The 23,235-nt window shown below is 51.4% G+C and overlaps 6 protein-coding genes and 1 pseudogene across 7 annotated transcripts in view; 5 read left to right on the top strand and 2 right to left on the bottom strand.

Moving 5' to 3' along the window:
• Positions 1-418: 418 nt before the first annotated feature.
• LOC311206835 (feather keratin 1-like) lies at positions 419-739 on the bottom strand (the record flags this gene model as incomplete). Its single annotated transcript, XM_084282585.1, has 1 exon — positions 419-739. One exon carries the CDS (start codon positions 737-739, stop codon positions 419-421), a length of 321 nt encoding a protein of 106 aa, XP_084138711.1.
• A 3,723-nt stretch (positions 740-4,462) lies between these two features.
• On the top strand, positions 4,463-4,783 carry LOC311206832 (feather keratin 1-like; the record flags this gene model as incomplete). Its single annotated transcript, XM_084282582.1, has 1 exon — positions 4,463-4,783. The coding sequence occupies one exon, from the start codon at positions 4,463-4,465 to the stop codon at positions 4,781-4,783; it is 321 nt and encodes a 106-aa protein (XP_084138708.1).
• Positions 4,784-8,145: 3,362 nt separating this feature from the next.
• Positions 8,146-8,466, top strand: LOC311206831 (feather keratin 1-like; the record flags this gene model as incomplete). The annotated part of the gene is made up of 1 exon (XM_084282581.1): positions 8,146-8,466. The coding sequence occupies one exon, from the start codon at positions 8,146-8,148 to the stop codon at positions 8,464-8,466; it is 321 nt and encodes a 106-aa protein (XP_084138707.1).
• Positions 8,467-10,513: 2,047 nt separating this feature from the next.
• On the top strand, positions 10,514-10,819 carry LOC311206854 (feather keratin 1-like; the record flags this gene model as incomplete). Its single annotated transcript, XM_084282608.1, has 1 exon — positions 10,514-10,819. The coding sequence occupies one exon, from the start codon at positions 10,514-10,516 to the stop codon at positions 10,817-10,819; it is 306 nt and encodes a 101-aa protein (XP_084138734.1).
• Positions 10,820-14,186: 3,367 nt separating this feature from the next.
• The window catches only part of LOC311206828 (feather keratin 1-like), a 28,208-nt pseudogene continuing 19,159 nt past the window's right edge, over positions 14,187-23,235 (top strand). The window contains exon 1 of the transcript in view: positions 14,187-14,296. The product of the transcript in view is annotated as a feather keratin 1-like (transcript). The remainder of the gene's footprint in view (positions 14,297-23,235) is intronic.
• Positions 14,521-14,841, top strand: LOC311206841 (feather keratin 1-like; the record flags this gene model as incomplete). Its single annotated transcript, XM_084282591.1, has 1 exon — positions 14,521-14,841. The coding sequence occupies one exon, from the start codon at positions 14,521-14,523 to the stop codon at positions 14,839-14,841; it is 321 nt and encodes a 106-aa protein (XP_084138717.1).
• Positions 19,510-19,830, bottom strand: LOC311206849 (feather beta keratin-like; the record flags this gene model as incomplete). Its single annotated transcript, XM_084282603.1, has 1 exon — positions 19,510-19,830. One exon carries the CDS (start codon positions 19,828-19,830, stop codon positions 19,510-19,512), a length of 321 nt encoding a protein of 106 aa, XP_084138729.1.

The following is a 23,235-nucleotide window of genomic DNA, read 5'->3' as shown; positions in this document are numbered from 1 at the left end:
TCATCCACCAGAACAACCCAAGTCCTTCTCTGCAGGGCTGCTCTCAATGACTTCTTCTCCCAGTCTGTACTCCTGTCTGGGATTGCCCTGACCCACATTTAACACTTGGACTTGTTGAACCTCATGTGGTTCACATGGGCCTACTTCTCCAGCCCATCCACGTCCCTTTGAATGAACAGCATTGTGTGAAGAAAGGAGTGTCAGGCTGGCATGCATTAGAACTTTATTGAGGAAGACTCGTGAAAAGGAAGGAGCACAAGCAGCAGGGCCCTGGTCAGAGGTGCAGGCACAGTGACCATCAGCAGCTGTGCATTTTGTGTGGAAGGTATTCCCAGACCCCAGAGATCAGAGCATCCTCAGTCCATGAAGTTGGCTGCAGGGCATTGTTAGCTGCTGTCAGGGGTGTTGGTGTGGGTCCTTAGCAGGGGTAGCAGGCTCTTCTGCCAGAGAAGCAGCCCAGGCCTCCCAAGCCATAGCCTCCAAGGCCAAAGCCTCCGAAGCCACCGGAGGAGACGGGCACTCCCTGGGCACTGAGGTTGCTGCCCACGGCAGCTGATGCGGAGGATCCAACGGCGGTGTTCTGGGGGAAGGAGCTGAGGATGGGTCCTGGCAGGGTGACCACCACGGTGGAAGGCTGGATGGCGACGTGGGAGTCCTCGCACTGCCTGACACAGGGCTCGTTGCAGCTGTTAGCCAGCGGGGTGGGTCCGCAGGGGCGGCAGATGTCGTAGCAGGACATGTCTGTGGTGTGAAGGGTGCCTGGAAGAGAGGGTGTTGGGAAGGTGGAGGGTGCTGGGGGCGTGAGGAGCGGTGCCTAGGTAGGCAAGGGGAGCGGGGAGACCTGGGATTTTATGAGAGCATGGTGGTGGGGAGGCAGAAGGGCTGCTGAGGCTGGAGGTAGAGAGTATGTGGGGAGGCGGGTGAAGGAGGGGATCGGGGTTCAGTCTCACCTTGTTGGTCGCAGAGGAGAAGATGTCGGAAGGAGTGTGTGAGGGAGCGAGGTGCACGGCCAGCTTTTATGCTGGTCCGTGAGTGCCTGCAGGGCGAGAGAGCCTCTGCGCATGACAACATTTGGCGTGAGCTGCTCTTACATGCCAAAGCCTGGCAAGTAATGAGTTGAGGTGTGGTGTCCTTCCCACTACTTGACCTTTTCATGTCCTCCTGTTGAGGACATGGTGTTAGATGCTGACAGAACCTTCAAAGTGAGAGAATTAGAGGCTGGAGCATTTCTCTGAAAGGTGCATGGGAGGGCAAGTAGATGATGTGGCCAGAGGCTGGCTGAGGTGCGGTGTCATTAGTGAGGTCTTTGCATAGCGTTCATGTGGTGTGGCCCAGCTTCACTGGGCTTTGTCTCACTGAGCATGTCACTGCAGTGGAGAGTATTGGGCATAGAAGAAGATGCTATGAAAAGAAGGAATGAGAGGTGAATAGGTCCTACAGTGGCCTTTTTTCTTGACAGCATAGGCTTCCCCTCCTTTCCTCCAAATCTAAAGTCCCTAGAGAAAACCCTAGGGTTGACAGTCAGCTTGATGGGATTTCTCAGGCTGGGTCGTGTGGTCTGGGAGTGGTTCTGATTTTCATGAAAGGCAGAAGAGAAGAGGGAGTGTGAAAAATGGCTAGCTGGCAGCCATTGCGTTATTGGGGATATTTGGAATTTGTGTCAAGGGGGAAACCTATTTCTCTGACCAGTGTTTGATTTTCTGAAAGATGATTTGGACATTTGAGGCAGAACTAGTGCATGTGAGCTAAAACTCCGAAGGCATTCAACTGGTTAGCCAAGGTGAACGTTTTGCAGGCTGTCCAACAGGTGAGTAGTGCATGTTGCTTTGGAATATAGGGAGGCATTGCCACTGGATGTACTGAAGTGAAGAGGACCTGTCAGGTTGCACCTACAAATGTTGAGTGTTTGTACTGTGTCTGGCTGGGATGTTACCTTTCCCTGCAGCAGCCCATACAGTGCTGTGCTCTGCACTTGTAGCTAGAACAGCAGTGTTATCACACCAGTGCTGTGTCTACGGCGGAGCAGTGCTGGCACATCAGGACTCTCTCTAACCCTCCTAGGGGGTGGACAAAAAGGTGAGAAGAGCAACATCACCAGGGCAGCTGACTTAAACCAGACAAAGGGATATTCCATACCATGTGGTGTCACACTCAGCAATAAAAATGGAAACAAAAAGAAGAGTGAGAGTTGGGCTCTCATTGTGAGAACTTCAGTCCTCCTCCCGAACACGGCCTACGTACATTGAGGCCCTGCTTCAAGGACATGGTCCAGCATCGCTCATTTGAGGGAAGTAGAGAGTGATTTCTTTCCTCTGCACTGCCACACAGACTTAATTTTTATATTTTTTTCTCCTTTTTTATCCCTTTCGCCCTCCTTTTTCCCCTTTCCTTTTTTTTCCACTTTAGATTGTTTAGTTAATAATATTCTTTCCTTATTTATTATTATTATTATTTTCCGCTTTAATTAAACTATCCTTATCTCAACCTGCGTGTTGTTCTTTACTTTTCTTCTTCCCTTCCTCATCTAAGAAGGGGGAGTGAGAGAGAGGTTGTGGTGTTTAGCTGCCTAGCGTGGTAAAACCACGATAGAGTCCAGCCTGATATCTTCACAAGGCTTTCAGCTTTCTTTGAAAGTTGATGGCAACTGGGTTCCTGAAGATTGCAAGAGACTCATCCCACTGTGATGTTCAACAGATGGAGAAGGAAGGTGTGGGGAACTGCAGGCTGGTTGGCCTGCCATCAGTCTCTGGGAAAGTGCGGAAGGAAATCTTCTTGGGAAGCATTGCCAAGCACTCAAAGAAGAGGAACACGAAGGGGAGTTTTCAGCATGGAGTTAGAGAACTGAAGTCATGCCTGGGCCTTCTCAGTGTCTTCTGCATTGAAATAACTCTCCTGGTAGATGAGGAAAGATCAGCAGCTGTTGCTTATGTTGCCTTTAGTAAAGGCTTTGATGCTCCCTCCAATGACATGGTCATTCAGAAACTGAGAAGTTCTGAAACTCAGTTCAGAAACTGAGAAGTTCATGGCCATTCAGAAACTGAGAACTCACTGAGAACTGTGAACTGAGAGCCTCACAGGTCTAGATCCTCTGGAGTTGTAGAAGTGTATGAAAAGGGACACAAGACCTCTCTTACCAAGTATGTCACTGACAACAGCAGCAATGGGCTGCTGCTGTTCTTCTGGCATGTGACACAAGCCCTTCACTTGCCCAACCAAAGGTCTTGGCTAGCTAAGGGACTTCTGCATGGGTCAGAAGTCACCACAAACTGAATAACACTCCCATCAGGATTTTCTGGCCACCACCCCTGACAAATACCATCAAGACACTGCAATCAGTGTCATGGAATGAGGGTTGTACCTCTGGGATGAGGTTGGATCTTGGGCTCACCAAATCCTCAACTGCAGCTCTTTCTCATAGAATCCTTTTCACGAGTCTTCCATGATAGTTCTAATCTAAAAGTTCTAATGCATGCAAGCCTGACACTCCTCCTTTCTTCACACAACACTCTTCATCCAATGGAACCCTGACGGGCTAGAGACGCAGGACCATGTGAATTGCATGAGGTTCAACAAGTCCAAGTGCAGCGTGGTGTAACTGGGTCAGGCCAATCCCAGACAGGAGTACAGACTGGGAGAAGAAGTCATTGAGAGCAGCCCTGCAGAGAAGGACTTGGGTTGTTCTGGTGGATGAAAGGCTCAACAGGATCCACAGATGCACACCTGAAGTCCAGAAGGCCAACTGCATGCAGTGCTGCATCAACAGAGCAGTAACCAGCATAGTGAGGGAGTTGATTGTCCCCCTCTCTGCTCTCCTCTGCAATGACTGGCTCACAGCCACAAAGCCCAGTGTGGTTGGGCCACACCACATGAATGCCATGCAAAGACCTCACTCATGACACCGCACCTCAACCAGCCTTTCGCAAAAATCATCTACCTGTCCTCCCATGCAACTTTCAGAGAAATGCTCCAGCCTCTAATACTCTCACTTTGAAGGTGCCGTCAGGATTTAATACCATGTCCTCAACAGGAGGAAATGAAAAGGTCAAATTGTGGGAAGGACACCACACCTCAACTCATTACTTGCCAGGCTTTGGCATGTAAGAGCAGCTCACGCCAAATGTTGTCATGCGCAGAGATTCTCTTGCCCTGCAGGCACTCAAGGAGCAGCATAAAATCCGGCCCTGTGTCTCGCACCCTCACACACTCCTCCTGACGCCTTCGCCTCTGCGACCAACAAGGTGAGCCTTAGCCCCGATCCCCTCCTTCTCCTTACCCATCAGACCCATCTCTCCACACAGTCTCTGCCCCCAGCCCCAGCAGCCCTTCCACCTCCCAACCACCAGGATCCCCACAAGCACAGCCCTCCCCTCTCCCCTTGCCTACCTAGGCACCACTCCTCACACCCCCAACACCCTACACATTCCCAACAGCCTCTCTTCCAGGCTCCCTCCACAACACAGACATGTCCTGCTACGACATCTGCCGCCCCTGCGGACCCACCCCGCTGGCTAATAGCTGCAACGAGCCCTGTGTCAGGCAGTGTGAGGACTCCCACGTCGCCATCCAGCCTTCCACCGTGGTGGTCACCCTGCCAGGACCCATCCTCAGCTCCTTCCCCCAGAACACCGCCGTTGGATCCTCCGCATCAGCTGCCGTGGGCAGCAACCTCAGCGCCCAGGGAGTGCCCATCTCCTCCGGCGGCTTCGGAGGCTTTGGCCTTGGAGGCTATGGCTTGGGAGGCCTGGGCTGCTTCTCTGGCAGAAGAGCCTGCTACCCCTGCTAAGGACCCACGCCAACACCCCTGACAGCAGCTAACAATGCCCTGCAACCAACTTCATGGACTGAGGATGCTCTGATCTCTGGGGTCTGGGAGTACCTTCCACACAAAATGCACAGCTGCTAATGGTCACTGTGCCTGCACCTCTGACCAGGGCCCTGCTGCTTGTGCTCCTTCCTTTTCATGAGTCTTCCTCAATAAAGTTCTAATGCATGCCAGCCTGACACTCCTCCTTTTTCACCCAATGCTCTTCATCCAAAGGAACCTAGACAGGCTGGAGAAGCATGCCAATCAGAACAGAATGAGGTTGAACAAGTCCAAGTGCAGCGTGGTGTAACTGGGTCAGGCCAATCCCAGACAGGAGTACAGACTGGGAGAAGAACTCATTGAGAGCAGCCCTGCAGAGAAGGACTTGGGTTGTTCTGGTGGATGAAAGGCTCAACAGGATCCAGCAATGCACACCTGCAGCCCAGAAGGCCAACTGCATGCAGTGCTGCATCAACAGAGCAGTAATCAGCATAGTGAGGGAGTTGATTGCCCCCCTCTTTTCTGTTCTCGTGAGGCTCCACGTTGAGCAGCTCTCCTGTGAAAGAAGGCTCAGAGAGCTGGGGATGTTCAGCCTGGAGAAGTGAAGGCTCTGCTGAGAATTTGTTGAGATCTTTCAATAGTTAAAGGGGTCTTCACAAAGGATGGAGAATGTCTCTTTACTCGTGTAGATAATGATAGGAGAAGGGGTAATGGTCTTCAACTAAAAGAGGATAGATTTAGACTAGATATTAGGAGGAAATTCTTCACTGTGAGGGTTATGAGGCACTGGAACAGGTTGCCAAGACAAGACTGTGAATGCCCCATCCCTGGTGGAGTTCAGGGGCAGCCTGGATGGGGCCTTGGCCAACGTGATCTGGTGGGTGACATCCCTTCCTACGGCAGGGGGCTGGAGTAAGATGATCCTTAAAGTTCCTTCCAAGGTGAGACACTCTATGACTCTATGATGATTCCCACCTCACCCTGTTTAAGTACACAGTTCAAGATCGTGTGAAAAAGTACCACAAGGCTGCCCCTATTGTACTGTTTTTACATTGCAAGGTTTTTGGTAGTGGGGACTACAGAGGTGGCCTCTGTGAGAAGAATCCAGCAGCTGCCCCATGTTTGATAAGGGCCTGTTTCAGCCATCTACAAAGGTACCTGATGCTGCATAGTGCCGAACCAATAATCGATGTTGTTTGTGCCTCTCTGATCCTCCACCTTCACAACAAGCACTATCACAGAGTCCTACATATAGGTAGGACGTCAGTCACTTCTACGTAGAAGATGCTGTGTAGGCACACATGGGATATGCTCTCTATAAATCCATGCTGACTACTCTCCTTCACTTTTCTGTGGTTGAGAATACATTCAGGGAGGGTTTCCTCAGAACCTTCCCAGGGACTGATATCAGACTGACCAAGCTGCAGTTTCCCAGAAATTCCTCCTTCATCTGCTCTCAAACAGAAGAATGGGATGAGTCTCTTCCAGCATTCAGGATCCTCTCCCAGTCACCATGACCTTTCAAAAATAACTGAAACTGCTATTGCAAATATATCACCCAGGACATTCAGCACTTGCAGGTCTAGTCTGCTGGGTCCCACAGACCCCTGCATAACCAGCCAAATAGCCTCCCAAGCATCTTCGTCAACAAGCTGCAGTGGGAAACCCTTCAAAACAGTCACCTTGGCAGATCAGAGGCTGCACTTGCCATTCCCCACTCCTCAGAATGCAACCACGACCAGTGGGGCCTCAGGTCCACAGCCACAAGCAGCATGCACACCTCCAGCTCCCCTCTGAAACGTCCACATCGTATGTGTCAACACTGAACACCACACAGAGAAATAGGATTCCCCCTTGACACTCACCTCAAAGAACACCCCAGTGCTTTGGGCCCAGACCTTCTGGACTCTCCCACATGTCTGTCCCTGCCCCTCACAAATATCACAGCCTCTCCCAGGCCTCAACAGACAGCCCAAGGGACTCCCAGCAAATGGCTGGAGACCAAAGCCCCAGCTGTCGACATGCTGGCCACAGAAAAGGGAGCACTATGGAGGTGCCAACACAACCCTTTTGGAAGCATGGCAGGGCTCCCAACACACTTAGTCTTGTCAGCCCTGAGACAGGCCCGCGACTACAATACCCTGCTATGCAAACATCCCTCCTCTGCCTCTTCAGACAGCGGACCCAGGAGCAAAACAGGGAGTGTACTTTCTCTCAACTACAAACTCCACATGCAAAATGGCCACCAAGCAACCAATGAAGCACACCCAACAGGGTAAAACAAGGGCTAAACGCAGGCTGGTGGGTTAGGATGAAGGCACGGAGGGAGTGAATGTGATGCAAGTGGTAGTGCATCACGCCCAGCATACCTGAGAAGCACTGACCAACCTGCTGGAGATGTCAGCAAGGGGTGCCCCCTCCTCACAAGAAAGCCACCGAGAACACCTCATGAGTGCCAAACCATGACCTCATGGACAACAATGCACCTCTCCCATGTCTTGAATGCAACATCTATCCACCCCTACATGAACCTTCAAAAGCTATGCTTGTTCTGAGGCCTGCAGCTTGGAGGAAAAGGGGAAACATGGAAAAGTTGGGAAATATGGCCAGTGTAGGACCTACTCACCTCTCATTCCTTGTTTTCATAGCACCCAATTCTATGCCCTATGCTGTCCATTGCAATAACTTGCTGACAGCCACAAAGCCCAGTGTGTCTGTGCCACACAACATGAATGCCACACAAAGACCTCACTCATGACACCGCACATCTATGAGCCTTTCGACACATCATATACCTGCCCACCCATGCCGCTTACAGAGAAATGCTCCAGCCTCTAATTCTCTCACTTTGAAGGTGCCGTCAGGATCTAACACCATGTCCTCAACAGGAGGAAATAAAAAGGTCAAGTTGTGGGAAGGACACCACACCCCACCTCATTACTTGCCAGGCTATGGCATGCAAGAGCAGCTCACGCTAAATGTTGTCATGCGCAGAGGCTCTCTCGCCCTGCAGGCACTCAAGGACCAACATAAAAGCCGGCCCTGCGCCTAACACCCTCACACACTCCTCCTGAAGCCTTCTCCCCTGCGACCAAAAAGGTGAGTCTTAACCCCATTTTCCTCCTTTACTTGCCTTATCGAAACCATCTCTCCACACACCATCTGTCCCCATCCTCAGCAGCCCTTCCGCCTCCCCTCCACCATGCTACCTGCAAACCCAGGCCTCCCCAATCCCTTCGTTTCCCTCACCACCGCTCCAGACACCCCTGACACTAATCACCTTCAAAACACCCTCCACCTTCCCAACACCATCTCTTCCAGGCTCCCTCCACACCACAGACATGTCCTGCTACGACATCTGCCGCCCCTGCGGACCCACCCCGCTGGCTAACAGCTGCAACGAGCCCTGTGTCAGGCAGTGCGAGGACTCCCACGTCGCCATCCAGCCTTCCACCGTGGTGGTCACCCTGCCAGGACCCATCCTCAGCTCCTTCCCCCAGAACACCGCCGTTGGATCCTCCGCATCAGCTGCCGTGGGCAGCAACCTCAGCGCCCAGGGAGTGCCCATCTCCTCCGGCGGCTTCGGAGGCTTTGGCCTTGGAGGCTATGGCTTGGGAGGCCTGGGCTGCTTCTCTGGCAGAAGAGCCTGCTACCCCTGCTAAGGACCCACACCAACACCCCTGACAGCAGCTAACAATGCCCTGCAGCCAACTTCATGGACTGAGGATGCTCTGATCTCCGGGGTCTGGAAATATCTTCCACACAAAATGCACAGCTGCTAATGGTCACTGTGCCTGCACCTCTGACCAGGGCCCTGCTGCTTGTGCTCCTTCCTTTTCACGAGTCTTCCTCAATAAAGTTCTAATGCATGCCAGCCTGACACTCCTCCTTTCTTCACACAACGCTCTTCATTCAAAGGGACCTGGACGGGCTGGAGAAGCAGGCCCATATGAACCACATGAGGTTCCACAAGTCCAAGTGTTAAACGTGGGTCAGGGCAATCCCAGACAGGAGTACAGACTGGGAGAAGAACTCATTGAGAGGAGCCCTGCGGAGAAGGACTTGGGTTGTTCTGGTGGATGAAAGGCTTAACAGGATCCACAGATGCACGCCTGCAGCCCAGAAGGCCAACTGCATGCAGTGCTGCATCAACAGAGGACTGGCCAGCATAGTGAGGGAGGTGATTGGCCCCCTGTGCTCTGCCCTTGTGAGGCCCCTCAAATGCTTGGTAAACATATAGGTAGGGCAGGTCGAAAAATGCCACAAGAACTCCCCTACTGTTTTGGGTTTACATGGCAAGGTTTTGGTAGTAGGGTCTGCAGGGATGGGCTGTGCCATCTGCATGGGGAACCTATTCCAGTGCCAAACCACCCTCTCAGGAAACAGCCTTTCCCTAATATCCAAGCTGAACCTGCCCTGACACAGCTTCAGGCTGGTCCCTCGGGCCCCACTTCTGCTCACTCAACTCCCTCTCCACTGCTCCCATCACAGGGCAGGAAGATCTCCGTGCCCCAGGAACGTCTTCTGCACACAAGGATGAGGTTTTGGTCACCCTACCTGCATCCAAGACCCATGTTCTTTCGTGCTGGGACATTCTCCAGCCTCTCCTCCCCCAATCTGGAAATAGATCCAGGGTTGCCCTGTCTCAGATGGGGAATTCACCAGTTGCCCTTGTTAAATTTCACGCTGTTGCTCATAGCCCGGCCCTCTAATTTCTCAACATCTATGTGCGAGGCTTCTCTACTCAAAATGGAACCCTCGGGAACCCCCACAGTGACTCCCGGCCAGGCAAAGGTAACCCCATTTACAACTACATTTTGAGTCTGACCAATCAGCCAACTGCTCAACCATCATATTAGATATTAGTCTAGCTTTATGCTTGACATTTTGTCCAGAAGGATATTCTGAGGAACTTAATCAAATCTCTGCTGAACTCCTAAGAGATTACACCTACTGGTGGCTACACAGTATAAATGAGAGGGGTAACATCATCATAAATAAGTATTCCTGTGCCTCATGCCCAGCACATTTGGGAAGCCCAGACCAGCCTGCAGTATGGCGATGCCAGTAAATAGGGCCCCCTCCTCACAACAATGCAGCCGCAAAGCGCACCAAACGAGTGACACGCCATGACCTCACTTCATGACACCCCACCTCTCCCATGCTATGGCCGCGTCTGCTGACTGCCCTCAAATGCACTCTCCATGCAAATCCATCCAAAGAGCCACTCTCACTTAGAAGATGCCACCAAGGCAAATAGACATGTCCTCAACAGGAGGTAATGAAAAGGGTGCGTTGTGGGAAGGACACCACACCTCACCTCATTACTTGCCAGGCTTTGGCATTTCAGAGCAGCTACGCCAAATGTTGTCATGCGCAAAGGATTTCTTGCCCCAAAGGCACTCAAGGAGCAGCATAAAAGCCGGCCCTGCACCTCGCACCCTCACACACTCCACCAGACGCCTTCTCCCCTGTGACCAACAAGGTGAGCCTGAACCCCGACCCCCTCCTTTACCCACCCCACCGGCCCTATCTCTCCACTTGCCCTCTGCCTCCACACTTAGCAGCCCTTCCACCTCACCAACACCATGCTCCCCACAAACACAGGCCTCCCCACTCTCTTGGCCTTCCCCACCACCACTCCTCATGCCCCCAACACCCTTCACCTTCCCAACACCCTCTCTTCCAGGGACCCTCCACAACACAGACATGTCCTGCTACGACATCTGCCGCCCCTGCGGACCCACCCCACTGGCTAACAGCTGCAACGAGCCCTGTGTCAGGCAGTGCGAGGACTCCCGCGTCGTCATCCAGCCTCCTGCCGTTCTGGTCACCCTGCCAGGACCCATCCTCAGCTCCTTCCCCCAGAACACCGCCGTTGGATCCTCTGCATCAGCTGCCGTGGGCAGCAACCTCAGCGCCCAGGGAGTGCCCATCTCCTCTGGAGGCTTTGGAGGCTTTGGCCTTGGAGGCCTGGGCTGCATCTCTGGTGGAAGAGCCTGCTACCCCTGCTAAGGACCCATGCCAACACCGCTGACAGGAGCCTGCAACACCATGCAAGCCAGAACTCAGCCTGAGGATTCATCTCTGCACTGTTCAAGGCACATGGGCTCACCAGCCACGGCTCTTCTTCTCATGGCACTCCACACTCTAGCAGGGAAGGGGGCCAGTCCGTGCTGCCTGGACACATGGCTCACGGACAGCCCATCCTCTCTCATTTCCTTCTACTCCTACCACCATCTTCCATGTCCACTACTCTCCCCTGCAAAGGCTTGCTCACAGCCACAAACCCACCCAGCACCTTCAATGCGTTGATTCTATTGCAGTGGAGGAAGACCTTGGGGCTCTGGGAAAATCCGTTGTACCATGGGACACAGCCTGATGGTTGCACCACTTCTTGCACCACGGAACAGGTCCATTCTGCTCTCATACCTTTGCACTCTTTTTCCACAATAAAGTTCTTCTGAATTTCAGTCTGTGATGTCTCCTCTTCCTTTCTGCTCCCAACACTCCTTCTAATTCACTCAATATTAAGCAGGGCTCGGCAGGCGAGCAGGGCCCAAGTCTGTTGTTGTTCAAGAAGCTTCTTGACAGCACTCATACATATAGCGTTGTTTTAAAACAAGAAGAGTCATAGATTTGACAGAAGGACCACATAGCATAAAACATATTGGCTGGATGAGCACATTCAAGGAGAAGCAGCCAACATCCCTATGCCCAGGTGAAGACCAGGGTGCAGTGTTATCTCACGGGAGTCTGTCCTGGGACCAGTTTTATTTCACCTCCTCATCCCTGACATACACGGTGGGATTGAGCGGGCCCTCGGCAAGTTTGTGCATGGCACCAAGCTCAGTGGGGTGGCCGGCACCTTAGAGGAAAGGATTTCCAGCTACAAACACAGGCTGAGAGAGCCGGGCTTGGTCAGCCTGGGGAAGAGGAGGCTCCAGGACATGGTATAGAGGCCCTCTAGTACTTAGAAGAGGCTACAGGAAAGGTGGGGAGGAACTCTTTATCAGGGCGTGTAGTGATATCACAAGTGTTAACAGCTTTAAACTAAAAGAGAGTAGATTTAGATTAGATATAAGGAAGAAATTCTTCACCCTGGGGATGGTGAGCTAAAGGGACACAAGACCTCTCCTACCAACTATGTCACTGACAACAGCAGCAATGGGCTGCTGCTGTTCTTCTGGCATGTGACACAAGCCCTTCACTTGCCCAACCAAAGGTCTGGGCTAGCTAAGGGACTTTTGCATGAGTCAGAAGTCAACACGCACTGAATAACTCTCTTTCCCATCAGGATTTCCTGGCCACCATGGCTGACAAATTCCATCAAGACACTGCAATCACTGTCATGGAATGAGGGTTGTACCTCTGGGATGAGGCTGGATCTAGGGCTCACCAAATCCTCAACCCCAGCTCATTCTCAAAGAATCCTGTACTTTCTCAGTTTCTGAATGACCATGTCATTGGAGGGAGCATCAAAGCCTTTACTAAAGGCAACATAAGCAACAGCTGCTGATCTTCCCTCATCTACCAGGAGAGTTATTTCAATGTGGAAGACACTGAGAAGGCCCAGGCATGACTTCAGTTCTCTAACTCCATGCTGAATACTCCCCTTCACGTTCTTCTCCTTTGTGTGCTCGGCAATGCTTCCCAAGAAGATTTACTTCTATACCTTCCCAGAGACTGATGGCAGGCCAACCAGCCTGCAGTTCCCCACACCTTCCTTCTCCATCTTGTTGAACATAGGAGCGGGATGAGTCTCTTCCAGTCTTCAGGAACCCAGTTGCCATCAACTTTCAAAGAAAACTGAAAGCCTTGTGAAGATATCAGCCAGGACTCTGTGGTGGTTTTACCATGCTAGGCAGCTAAACACCACAACTGCTCTCTCACCCCCCTTCCTTAGATGAGGAGGGGAAGAAGAAAAGTAATGAACAACGCGCAGGTTGAGATAAGGACAATTTAATTAAAGGGAAAAATAATAATAATTATTATTAAGGAATGAATATTATTAACTAAACAATCTAACTAAAGAGGAAAAAAAAAGGAAAGGGGAAAAGGGAGGGGGAAAGGGAAAAAAAAACAACAAAACAAAACAAATAAAAACTAAAGGCTATGTGGCAGCGCAGAGGAAAGAAATTACTCTCTACTTCCCTCAAATGAGTAATGCTTGACCACATCCAGGGCCTCAACACATGTAGCCTGTTTTTGGGAGGAGGATCGACGTTTTCACAATGAGAGCCCAGCCCTCCCCTCTTCTTCCTGTTTCCATCTCGTATTGCTGAGTGTGACACCACATGGTATGGAATATCCCTTTGTCTGGTTTAAGTCAGCTGCCCTGGTGATGTTGCTCTTCTCACCTTTTTGTCCACCCCCTAGGAGGGTTAGAGAGAGTCCTGATGTGCCGGCACTGCTCCGCCGTAGACACAGCACTGGTGTGATAACAATGCTGTTTTAGCTACAAGTGCAGAGCACAGCACTATATGGGCTGCTGCAGGGAAAGTTAACATCCCAGCCAGACACAGTACAGACTCTCAGCATTTGTAGGTGCAACCTGACAGGTTCCGTGCACTTCAGTACATCCAGTGGCACAGCTTCTCCATCTTCCTTGGCAATGTGCACTACTCACCTGAGAGACAGCCCATGAAACACTCACCTTGGCGAACCAGTGGAAGGCCTTGATGTTCGCTCACCCTTTGCAGTTTTTGCTCACATGCCTCCAGTTTGTCACCGAAATGTCCAAATCATCTTCCAGAAAATTAAACACTGGTCAGAGAAATAGGTCTCCCCCTTGGCATAAATCCCAAACACCATCCCCAATAATATGATGACTACTTTTCTCATAGTCCATGTTGTCCTCTGCCTTTCATGAACCTCAGGGCCGCTCACAAACCACACCACCCAGCCCGAGAAATCCCATCAAGCAGAGCATCAAGCCTTGTGTTCTCTGGGGACTTCAGCTTTGGAGGAAAAGGGGAAACATGGAAAAGTCAGGAAACATGGCCAGTGTAGGACCTACTCATCTCTCGATCCTTCTTTTCATAGCATCCTCTTCTATGACCAATGCTCTCCACTCCAATGACTTGCCTACAGCCACAAAGCCCACTGTGGCTGGGCCACACCAAAGGAATGCCACGCAAAGACCTCACTCATGACACCGCACTTCAAGCAGCCTTTGGACACAACATACACCTGACCTCCAGTGCAACTTTCAAAAAAATGCTCCAGCCTCTTATTCCCTCACTTTGAAGGTGCCGTCAGGACCCAACACCATGTCCAAACAGGAGGAAATGAAAAGGTCAAGTTCTGGGAATGACACCACACCCCACCTCATTACTTGCCAGGCTTTGGCATGCAAGAGCAGCTCACGCCAAATGTTGTCATGCGCAGAGGCTCTCTTGCCCTGCGGGCACTCAAGGAGCAGCATAAAAGCCGGCCCTGCACCTCGCTCCCTCACACACTCCTTTCAACGCATTCTCCTCTGCAACAAAGGTGAGTCTTAACCCCAATTCCCTCCTTTACCCGCCCCATTGAACCCATCTCTCCACAGGTGTTATGCCCCTAAACCCAGCAGGCCTACCACCTCCCCACCACCATGCTCCCCACACACACAGGCCTCCCCACTCCCCTTCCCTACATAGGCACCACTCCTCACACCCCCAACACCCTACACATTCCCAACAGCCTCTCTTCCAGGCACCCTCCACAACACAGACATGTCCTGCTACGACATCTGCCGCCCCTGTGGACCCACCCCGCTGGCTAACAGCTGCAACGAGCCCTGTGTCAGGCAGTGCGAGGACTCCCACGTCGCCATCCAGCCTTCCACCGTGGTGGTCACCCTGCCAGGACCCATCCTCAGCTCCTTCCCCCAGAACACCGCCGTTGGATCCTCCGCATCAGCTGCTGTGGGCAGCAACCTCAGCGCCCAGGGAGTGCCCATCTCCTCCGGCGGCTTCGGAGGCTTTGGCCTTGGAGGCTATGGCTTGGGAGGCCTGGGCTGCTTCTCTGGCAGAAGAGCCTGCTACCCCTGCTAAGGACCCACGCCAACACCCCTGACAGCAGCTAACAATGCCCTGCAACCAACTTCATGGACTGAGGATGCTCTGATCTCTGGGGTCTGGGAGTACCTTCCACACAAAATGCACAGCTGCTGATGGTCACTCTTCTTGCATCTCTGACCAGGGCCCTGCTCCTTTTGCTCATTCATTTTTCACGAGTCTTCCTCAATAAAGTTCTAATGCATGCCAGCCTGACACTCCTCCTTTCTTCACACAACAATCTTCATCCAATGGAACCTGGACGGGCTGGAGAAGCAGGCCAATCAGAACAGAATGAGGTTCAACAAGTCCAAGTGCAAGGTGCTGCACCTCGTTCAGGGCAATCCCAGACAGGAGTACAGACTGGGAGAAGAACTCATTGAGAGCAGCCCTGCAGAGAAGGACTTGGGTTGTTCTGGTAGATGAAAGGCTCAACAGGACCCAGAAGTGCACGCCTGCAGACCGGAATGTCAATTACATCATTGGCTGCATCAACAGAGGATTGGCTAGCATAGTGAGGGAGTTGATTGTCCCCTTCTACTCTGCCCTTGTGAGGCCCCACATATGCTTGGTCAAGATATAGGTAGGGCAGGTTGAAAAATGCCACGAGACCTCCCCTAGTGTTTTGGGTTTACGTGGCAAGGTTTTGGTAGAAGGAGCTGCAGGACTGGCCTCTGTGAGGAGAATACAGCACTTACTTATCCCACGTTTGATTAGGGTCTGTTTCAGCAAGCTATAAAGGGACCTCCCAGTGCCCACTTAGCAGATAATGAGTTGCCTACGTGGTCACATAGCAAGATTTGCACTCAACAGCTCGGTGCTCAGGTGCAGACCAGGGAGGCATGGTGTCCCCCTGGGGCCTCTATTAAGGCCTGTATTATTTAACACAGTTGTCTGTTACACGGACACCACACATATGTTGCGAGACTCTTTGTGGAGTATGGATGCTCCTTTGCGCCGTCGCTGACCCATTGGGTCATCAGCTCCACATCCACGGCTGTTTCTCTCAAGGCATGAACCAGAGAAGCAAGGAAGTGGGCTATTTCATGATGTTTGGAAACATGGCTGACTTACATTCTACCATTCTCCCACTTCTTTCCTTGACTTGCACTGTCTCCTATGTCCGGTTCTCTCTGCTGCTATAACATGCTCACAAGCCAAACACCACCAGGGATCGACTCCCTCTCCACTGCTCCCGTCACAGGGCAGGAAGATCTCCATGCTTCAAGAAAGTCTTCTGCACACAAGGATGAGGTTTTGGTCACCCTACCTGCATCCAAGACCCATGTTCTTTCATGCTAGGTCTTCTCCAGCCTCTCCTCTCCCAGTCTGGACATAGATCCAGGGTTGCCCTGTCTCAGATGGGGAATTCGCCAGTTGCCCTTGTTAAATTTCATGCTGTTGCTCATAGCCCGGCCCTCTAATTTCTCAACATCTATGTGCGAGGCTTCTCTACTCAAAATGGAGCCCTCGGGAACCCCCACAGTGACTCCCTGCCAGGCACAGGTAACCCCATTTACAACTACACTTTGAGTCTGACCAATCAGCCAACTGCTCAACCATCATATTAGATATTAGTCTAGCTCTGTGCTTGACATTTTGTCCAGAAGGATATTCTGAGGAACTTAATCAAATCTCAGCTGAACTCCTAAGAGATTACACCTACTGGTGGCTACACATTATAAATGAGAGGGGTAACATCATCATAAATAAGTATTCCTGTGCCTCATGCCCAGCACATTTGGGAAGCCCAGACAAGCCTGCAGTATGGCGATGCCAGAAAATAGGGCCCCCTCCTCACAACAATACAGCCGCAAACCACAACACACGAGTGACACACAATGACCTCACTTCATGACAACCCACCTCTCTCATGCTTTGGCCGCGTCTGCCGACTGCCCTCAAACGCACTCTCCATGCAAATCCATCCAAAGAGCCACTCTCACTTAAAAGATGCCACCAAGGCAAATAGACATGTCCTCAACAGGAGGTAATGAAAAGGGTGCGTTGTGGGAAGGACACCACACCTCACCTCATTACTTGCCAGGCTTTGGCATTTCAGAGCAGCTCACGCCAAATGCTGTCATGCGCAAAGGGTTTCTTGCCCCAAAGGCACTCAAGGAGCAGCATAAAAGCCGGCTCTACACCTCGCACCCTCACACACTCCTCTCGACGTCTTCTCCCCTGCGACCAACAAGGTGAGCCTGAACCCCGACCCCCTCCTTCGCCTGCCCCACCGGGGTAACTCTCCATATGCCCTCAGTCCCCAGCCTCAGCAGCCCTTCCGCCTCGCCACTGCCATGCTCTCATAAAATCCCAGGCCTCCCCACTCCCTTGGCCTCCCCCAGCACAGCTCTTCATGCCACCAACACCCTCCACCTTCCCAACACCCTCTCTTCCAGGGACCCTCCACAACACAGACATGTCCTGCTACGACATCTGCCACCCCTGCGGACCCACCCCGCTGGCTAACAGCTGCAACGAGCCCTGTGTCAGGCAGTGCGAGGACTCCCGCGTCGTCATCCAGCCTCCTGCCGTTCTGGTCACCCTGCCAGGACCCATCCTCAGCTCCTTCCCCCAGAACACCGCCGTTGGATCCTCCGCATCAGCTGCCGTGGGCAGCAACCTCAGCGCCCAGGGAGTGCCCATCTCCTCCGGCGGCTTCGGAGGCTTTGGCCTTGGAGGCTATGGCTTGGGAGGCCTGGGCTGCATCTCTGGCGGAAGAGCCTGCTACCCCTGCTAAGGACCCATGCCAACACTGCTGACAGAAGCCTGCAACACTGTGCAAGCCAGAACTCAGCCTGAGGGTGCACTATTTCACTGTTTAAGGCACATGGGCTCACCAGCCACGGCTCTTCTTCTCATGGCACTCCACACTCTAGCAGAGAAGGGGGCCAGTCCGTGCTGCCTGGACACATGGCTCACGGACAGCCCATCCTCTCTCATTTCCTTCTACTCCTACCACCATCTTCCATGTCCACTACTCTCCCCTGCAAAGGCTTGCTCACAGCCACAAACCCACCCAGCATCTCCCATGTGCTGATTCTATTGCAGTGGAGGAAGACCTTGGGGCTCTGGGAAAATCTGTTGTACCATGGGACACAGCCTGATGGTTGCACTACTTGCACCACGGAACAGGTCCATTCTGCTCTCATACCTTTGCACTCTTTTTCCACAATAAAGTTCTTCTGAATTTCAGTCTGTGATGTCTCCTCTTCCTTTCTGCTCCCAACACTCCTTCTAATTCACTCAACATTAAGCAGGGCTCAGCAGGCCAGCAGGGCCCAAGCTGGTTATGATCAAGATGCAGCTGGACTGCACTCTGTTTTTAAACAAGAAGTCATAGATTTATCAGACGGTCTGCTTCTCAGACAACTAATTGTCTGGATGAGAACATTCAAGGAGAAGCACCCAACATCTCTATGCCCAGGTAAAGACCAGGGTGGAGTGCTATCTCACAGTAGTCTGTCCTGGGACCAGTTTTATTTCACCTCCTCGTCCCTGACATACACGGTGGGATTGAATGGGCCCTCAGCAAGTTTGCACATGGCACCAAGCTTTGTTGGGTGGCTGACACCTTAGAGGAAAAAGGGATGCCACCTGGAAGGACCTTGACAGGCTTAGCAGGTGGGCCCAAGCAAACCTCAAGGAGTTCAACAAGGCTGATTGCAAGGTCCTGCATTTGGGTCAAGACAATCCCCAACACCAATACAGCCTGAGCAACAAGTGGATTGAGAGCAGCCCTTTGGAGAATGACCTGGGGGTTACTGGTGGAGAAACGTCTTTACATGAGCCAGCGATATACACTGACAGCCCAGAAAGCCAGCTGTTTCCTGGGCTGCACCAATAGAAGTGCAGCTAGCAAACAGAGGGATGCGATTCTCCCTCTACTCTGCTCATCATATCCCACCTGGAAGACTGTGTTAAGTGCTTGAGCCTTCAGCCAGCATAAGACAAATCTCAACCTGTCAGAGCATGAGATGGTCAGAGAGCTGGAGCACCTCTCCTGCAAACACAGGCTGAGAGAGCCGGGCTTGGTGAGCCTGGGGAAGAGAAGGCTCCAGGAGACGGTATAGAGGTCCTCTAGTACTTAGAAGAGGCTACAGGAAAGGTGGGGAGGAACTCTTTATCAGGGCGTGTAGTGATATGACAAGTGTTAACAGTTTTAAACTAAAAGAGACTTGATTTAGATTAGATATAAGGAAGAAATTCTTTACCCTGAGGATGGTGAGCTAACCCAAAAAAGCTGTGGATGCCTCACCCCTTGGAAGTGTTTGAGGCCAACTTGGATGGGACTTTGGGCATCCTGATCCACTGCAAAAAATGCCTGCCCATGGCAGATTGGTTGGACCTACATGATGCTTAACATCCCTTCTAACCCAAAACTTTCAATCATTTGATGATTCCATCTGCTTTAATGCTCAGGTTGCCTTGTATGTTCTCAGGACTTCAACTTGCAGAGTTCTCTGTTTCAGTTCAGAAACTGAGAACTGAGTTCTGAAAGGAGCAGAAACAGTAGTGCCCTGGTCAGAGGTGCAGGCACAGTGACCATCAGCAGCAATGCATTTTGTGTGGAAGGTACTCCCAGAGCACAGAGATCAGAGCATCCTCAGTCCATGAAGTTGGTTGCAGGGCATTGTTAGCTGCTGTCAGGGGTGTTGGTCCTTAGCAGGGGTAGCAGGCTCTTCCGCCAGAGAAGCAGCCCAGGCCTCCGAAGCCAAAGCCTCCAAGGCCAAAGCCTCCAAAGACGCCAGAGGAGACGGGCACTCCCTGGGCGCTGAGGTTGCTGCCCACGGCAGCTGATGCGGAGGATCCAACGGCGGTGTTCTGGGGGAAGGAGCTGAGGATGGGTCCTGGCAGGGTGACCAGCACGGCAGGAGGCTGGATGACGACGCGGGAGTCCTCGCACTGCCTGACACAGGGCTCGTTGCAGCTGTTAGCCAGCGGGGTGGGTCCGCAGGGGCGGCAGATGTCGTAGCAGGACATGTCTGTGTTGTGGAGGGTCCCTGGAAGAGAGGGTGTTGTGAAGGTGGAGGTTGTTGTGGGTGTGAGAAGCGGTGCTGGGAGAGGCCAAGAGAGGCCAAGAGGCCTAGGGTGAGGATTTGGGGAGCCTGGCTTTGGGGAGGCAGAATGGCTGCTCATGCTGGGGGCAGAGGACAGGTGGAGAGTAAAAGGAGGCAATCAGGGGTCAGGCTCACCTTGTTGGGTGCAGGGGAGAAGGCGTCTGGAAGAGTGTGTGAGGGATCGAGGTGCAGGGCCGGATTTTATGCTGGTCTTTGCGTGTCCATGGGGCAAGAAACCCTTTGCACATGACAGCATTTGGCATGAGCTGCTCTTACATGCAAAAGACGATCAAGTAATGAGGTTGGGTGAGTTGTTGTTCCCAGAACTCAATCTTTTCATTTTCTACTGTTGAGTTTGTGTCTGAACTTGGCAGTACATTTTAAGTGAGAGTAATAAAGACCAAAGTACAGTTCTTTAAGGTGTGTAAAAGGGTGGGTAGAAGATGCATCCAAGGCATGGGAGAGGTGCGTTGTCATCAGTGAGGTCATGGTTGGCACTCATGAGGTGTGGTCGGTGGCTTTGTTTTGAGAAGGGGGGGCCATTTGCTGGTATCCCTAGCAATCTGTTTTGGGCTTCCCAGGTGTCTGGACGTGATGTGCTACCAGTTGCATCACATTTACTCCGTCCATGCCTTCAACCCAGCTCAGCAAGTCTGAGTCTATCCCCTGTCTTTCCCATTATGTATGCTGCTTTGTCAGCTTATGTGAGGGAAAAAAAAAAAAAAAAAAAAAAAAAAAAAAAAAAGTGGTGTCTTTGCCATTGAACGTAATTTTTCAGTGGAAAATTCCACGAACCTTGCATATTGAAAAGTGATTGCCCAGGCATGACAGTGGCGTAGGAGTGGGGAGTATGTTAACCAGTGCCAGTGCCACTGTCCCCAGATAAGGAGCATAGCTTACGAGAAGTGCAAAATCAGTATAAAGAAAATTCAGGGCCTTCTTGTCATGAGACGAGAAAGAAAAAGAAAAGGAAAAGGAGATATTAATAGTTGGTCAAGTAAAATTGTACATGCATGGTATAATAATAAGTGTCAAGTAGTTTGTGAACCTGTATTACTCAGTCGATGAGGAACCAGGGAGGAATCAGGAGTTGAGTAATAGGTAATATAAGGTTATGATATACTTTTGCTGTGAACTCCTACTTGCAGGATGCCTTTTATTCAATCATGAATAAAATTGCTTCACAGATTCACAGAATCACTGAGGTTGGAAAAAACCTTCAAGATCACCTGGTCCAACCATCCCCCTGCTACCAATGTCATCCACTAAAACATGTCCCTAAGTACCAGGTCCAACCTTTCCTTGAACACCCCCAGGAACGGTGATTTCACTACTTCCCTGGGCAACCTGTTCCAATGCCTGACTGCTCTTTCTGAGAAGAAATGTTTCCTAATTGCCAACCTAGGCCTGCCCTGGCGCAACTCAAGGCCATTCTCTCTAGTCCTCTCACTAGTTATCTGCAAGAAGAGGCTGACCCCCAGCTACCCACCACTTCTTCTTAGGTAGTCGTAGAGAGAAGTAAGGTCTCCCCTGAGCCTTCTCTTGTCCAGACTAAACAACCCCAGTTCCCTCAGGTGCTCCTCATAGGATTTGTGTTCCAGGCCCTTCACCAGCTTTGTCGCCCTTCTCTGGACAGGTTCCAGGGCCTCAATGTCCTTCTTGTAGTGAGGGGCCTGTGAGAAACAAAGTTGTGTTTTTGCAGTAGAGAATTACTTTTCTGTATTCCAAGGTAGTTGTGTAGTCCTAATAAGGAGAAATGCTAAGTAGATAAGTGGATAGTAGAAGGCCTCACTGTTCCAAAATACGGTAGAAGCTTGAGAAATACAGGATGAGCAGTGTGAGACCAGTAAAACAAAGATCACAAGTTCTCAAAACATAAGAAAGGAGAAATTAAAGTGTTGAAAAAAAAAGAAAAAATGTACATATATGGTATAGAGGAGTGTCAAGTAGCTCGTGAACCTGTACTATTCAGTCAATGAGGAAACAGGGGAGGTGATAGGTGATGGGTAATAGGGAATAAAAGGTTATGATTCATTTACTAAAATGCGCTCCTGATTGACAGGACACCCGCCATTGCAATCATGAATAAAATAGCTTCACAGAAGATCCTGTCTGAAGAAAATTGAGATTTTTCTCACAGGCCCAAAGCTGAACACAGTACTTGAGGTGCAGCCTCACCAGAGCTAAGTACAGGGGGACGGTTACGTCCCTGGTCCTGCTGGCTGCATCATTCCTGATACAGGCCAGGATGCCGTTGGCCTTCTTGGCCACCTGGACAAACTGCTGGCTCATGCTCAGGTGAGCATCGATTAGCAACCCCAGATCCTTTTCATCTGCACAGCTTTCCAGCCACTCTTCCCCAAGCCTGTAGCACTGCATGGGGTTGTTGTGGCCAAAGTGCAGGAACCAGCACTTAGCCATGTTGAACCTCATCCCGTTGGCCTCTGCCAATTGACCCATCCTGTCCAGGTCCCTCTGCAGGGCCTTCCTACCCTCTGGCAAATCAACATTTCCCCCCAACTTGGTGTCATTTGCAAACTTTCTGAGGGTGCACTCAATTCCCTCATCCAATCATCAATAAAGATATTAAAGAGGATGGGCCCCAACACCAACCCCTGGGGAATACCACTGGTGACCGGTTGCCAGTTGGATTTCACTCCGTTCACTACCACTCTCTGGGTCCGGCCGTCCAGCCAGTTTTTAACCCAGCGAAGAGTGTACCTGTCCAACCCATGGGTTGCCAGCTTCTCCAGGGGAATACTATTGGAGACTGTGTCAAAAGGCCTTGCTGAAGTCTAGGTAGACTATTTCGTCCCAACTTGCTTAGCATCTCTGCAGCCCTTGCCTTTCCCATTGGGTGTGCAGTGTCAGTGGCGTAGCGCCCTTCTTGCTTGTAAGGTTGTAGCTACAAGAAAGGACGTTTCATGCTGCCTGGGTTGCAGTCTCGAGAATGTTGAGACCATGTGGGTTTTCTGGACTGCAGATGAAGGCTGGACAGTATTTTTTATAGCTCTCGTACACTGAGTGGGTAATATGCACTTAGTGAGACGGTGGCCCTAGCAAGTCATGGGGACATTGGGTCTGGGACCCTGCAGTATGGGGGAGCCATGACAGGACCCTACATTTGTGGTCTATCTATGCTATTTTCACGACTACTTTTTAATCAGCATTTTGCCAGCCCCACTTGCTCCTCCCTCCCCCCTTATTTATTTATTTTTAAAGAGCTCTTTTTCCACTCACTTACAAACATCCAGGGATGTCAAAGGCAATGAGAAAGGGTTCTCAAAGTGTAAAGCAGTAAAAGGAAGAGTAGTGAAGGCACTGAATG

The sequence above is a fragment of the Netta rufina genome (assembly GCF_964035555.1).
Source record: "Netta rufina genome assembly, chromosome: 2".
NCBI classification, from domain to species: domain Eukaryota; kingdom Metazoa; phylum Chordata; class Aves; order Anseriformes; family Anatidae; genus Netta; species Netta rufina.
Note: the sequence above shows the minus strand (reverse complement) of the source record. Positions and strands in the feature narration are given on the sequence as shown.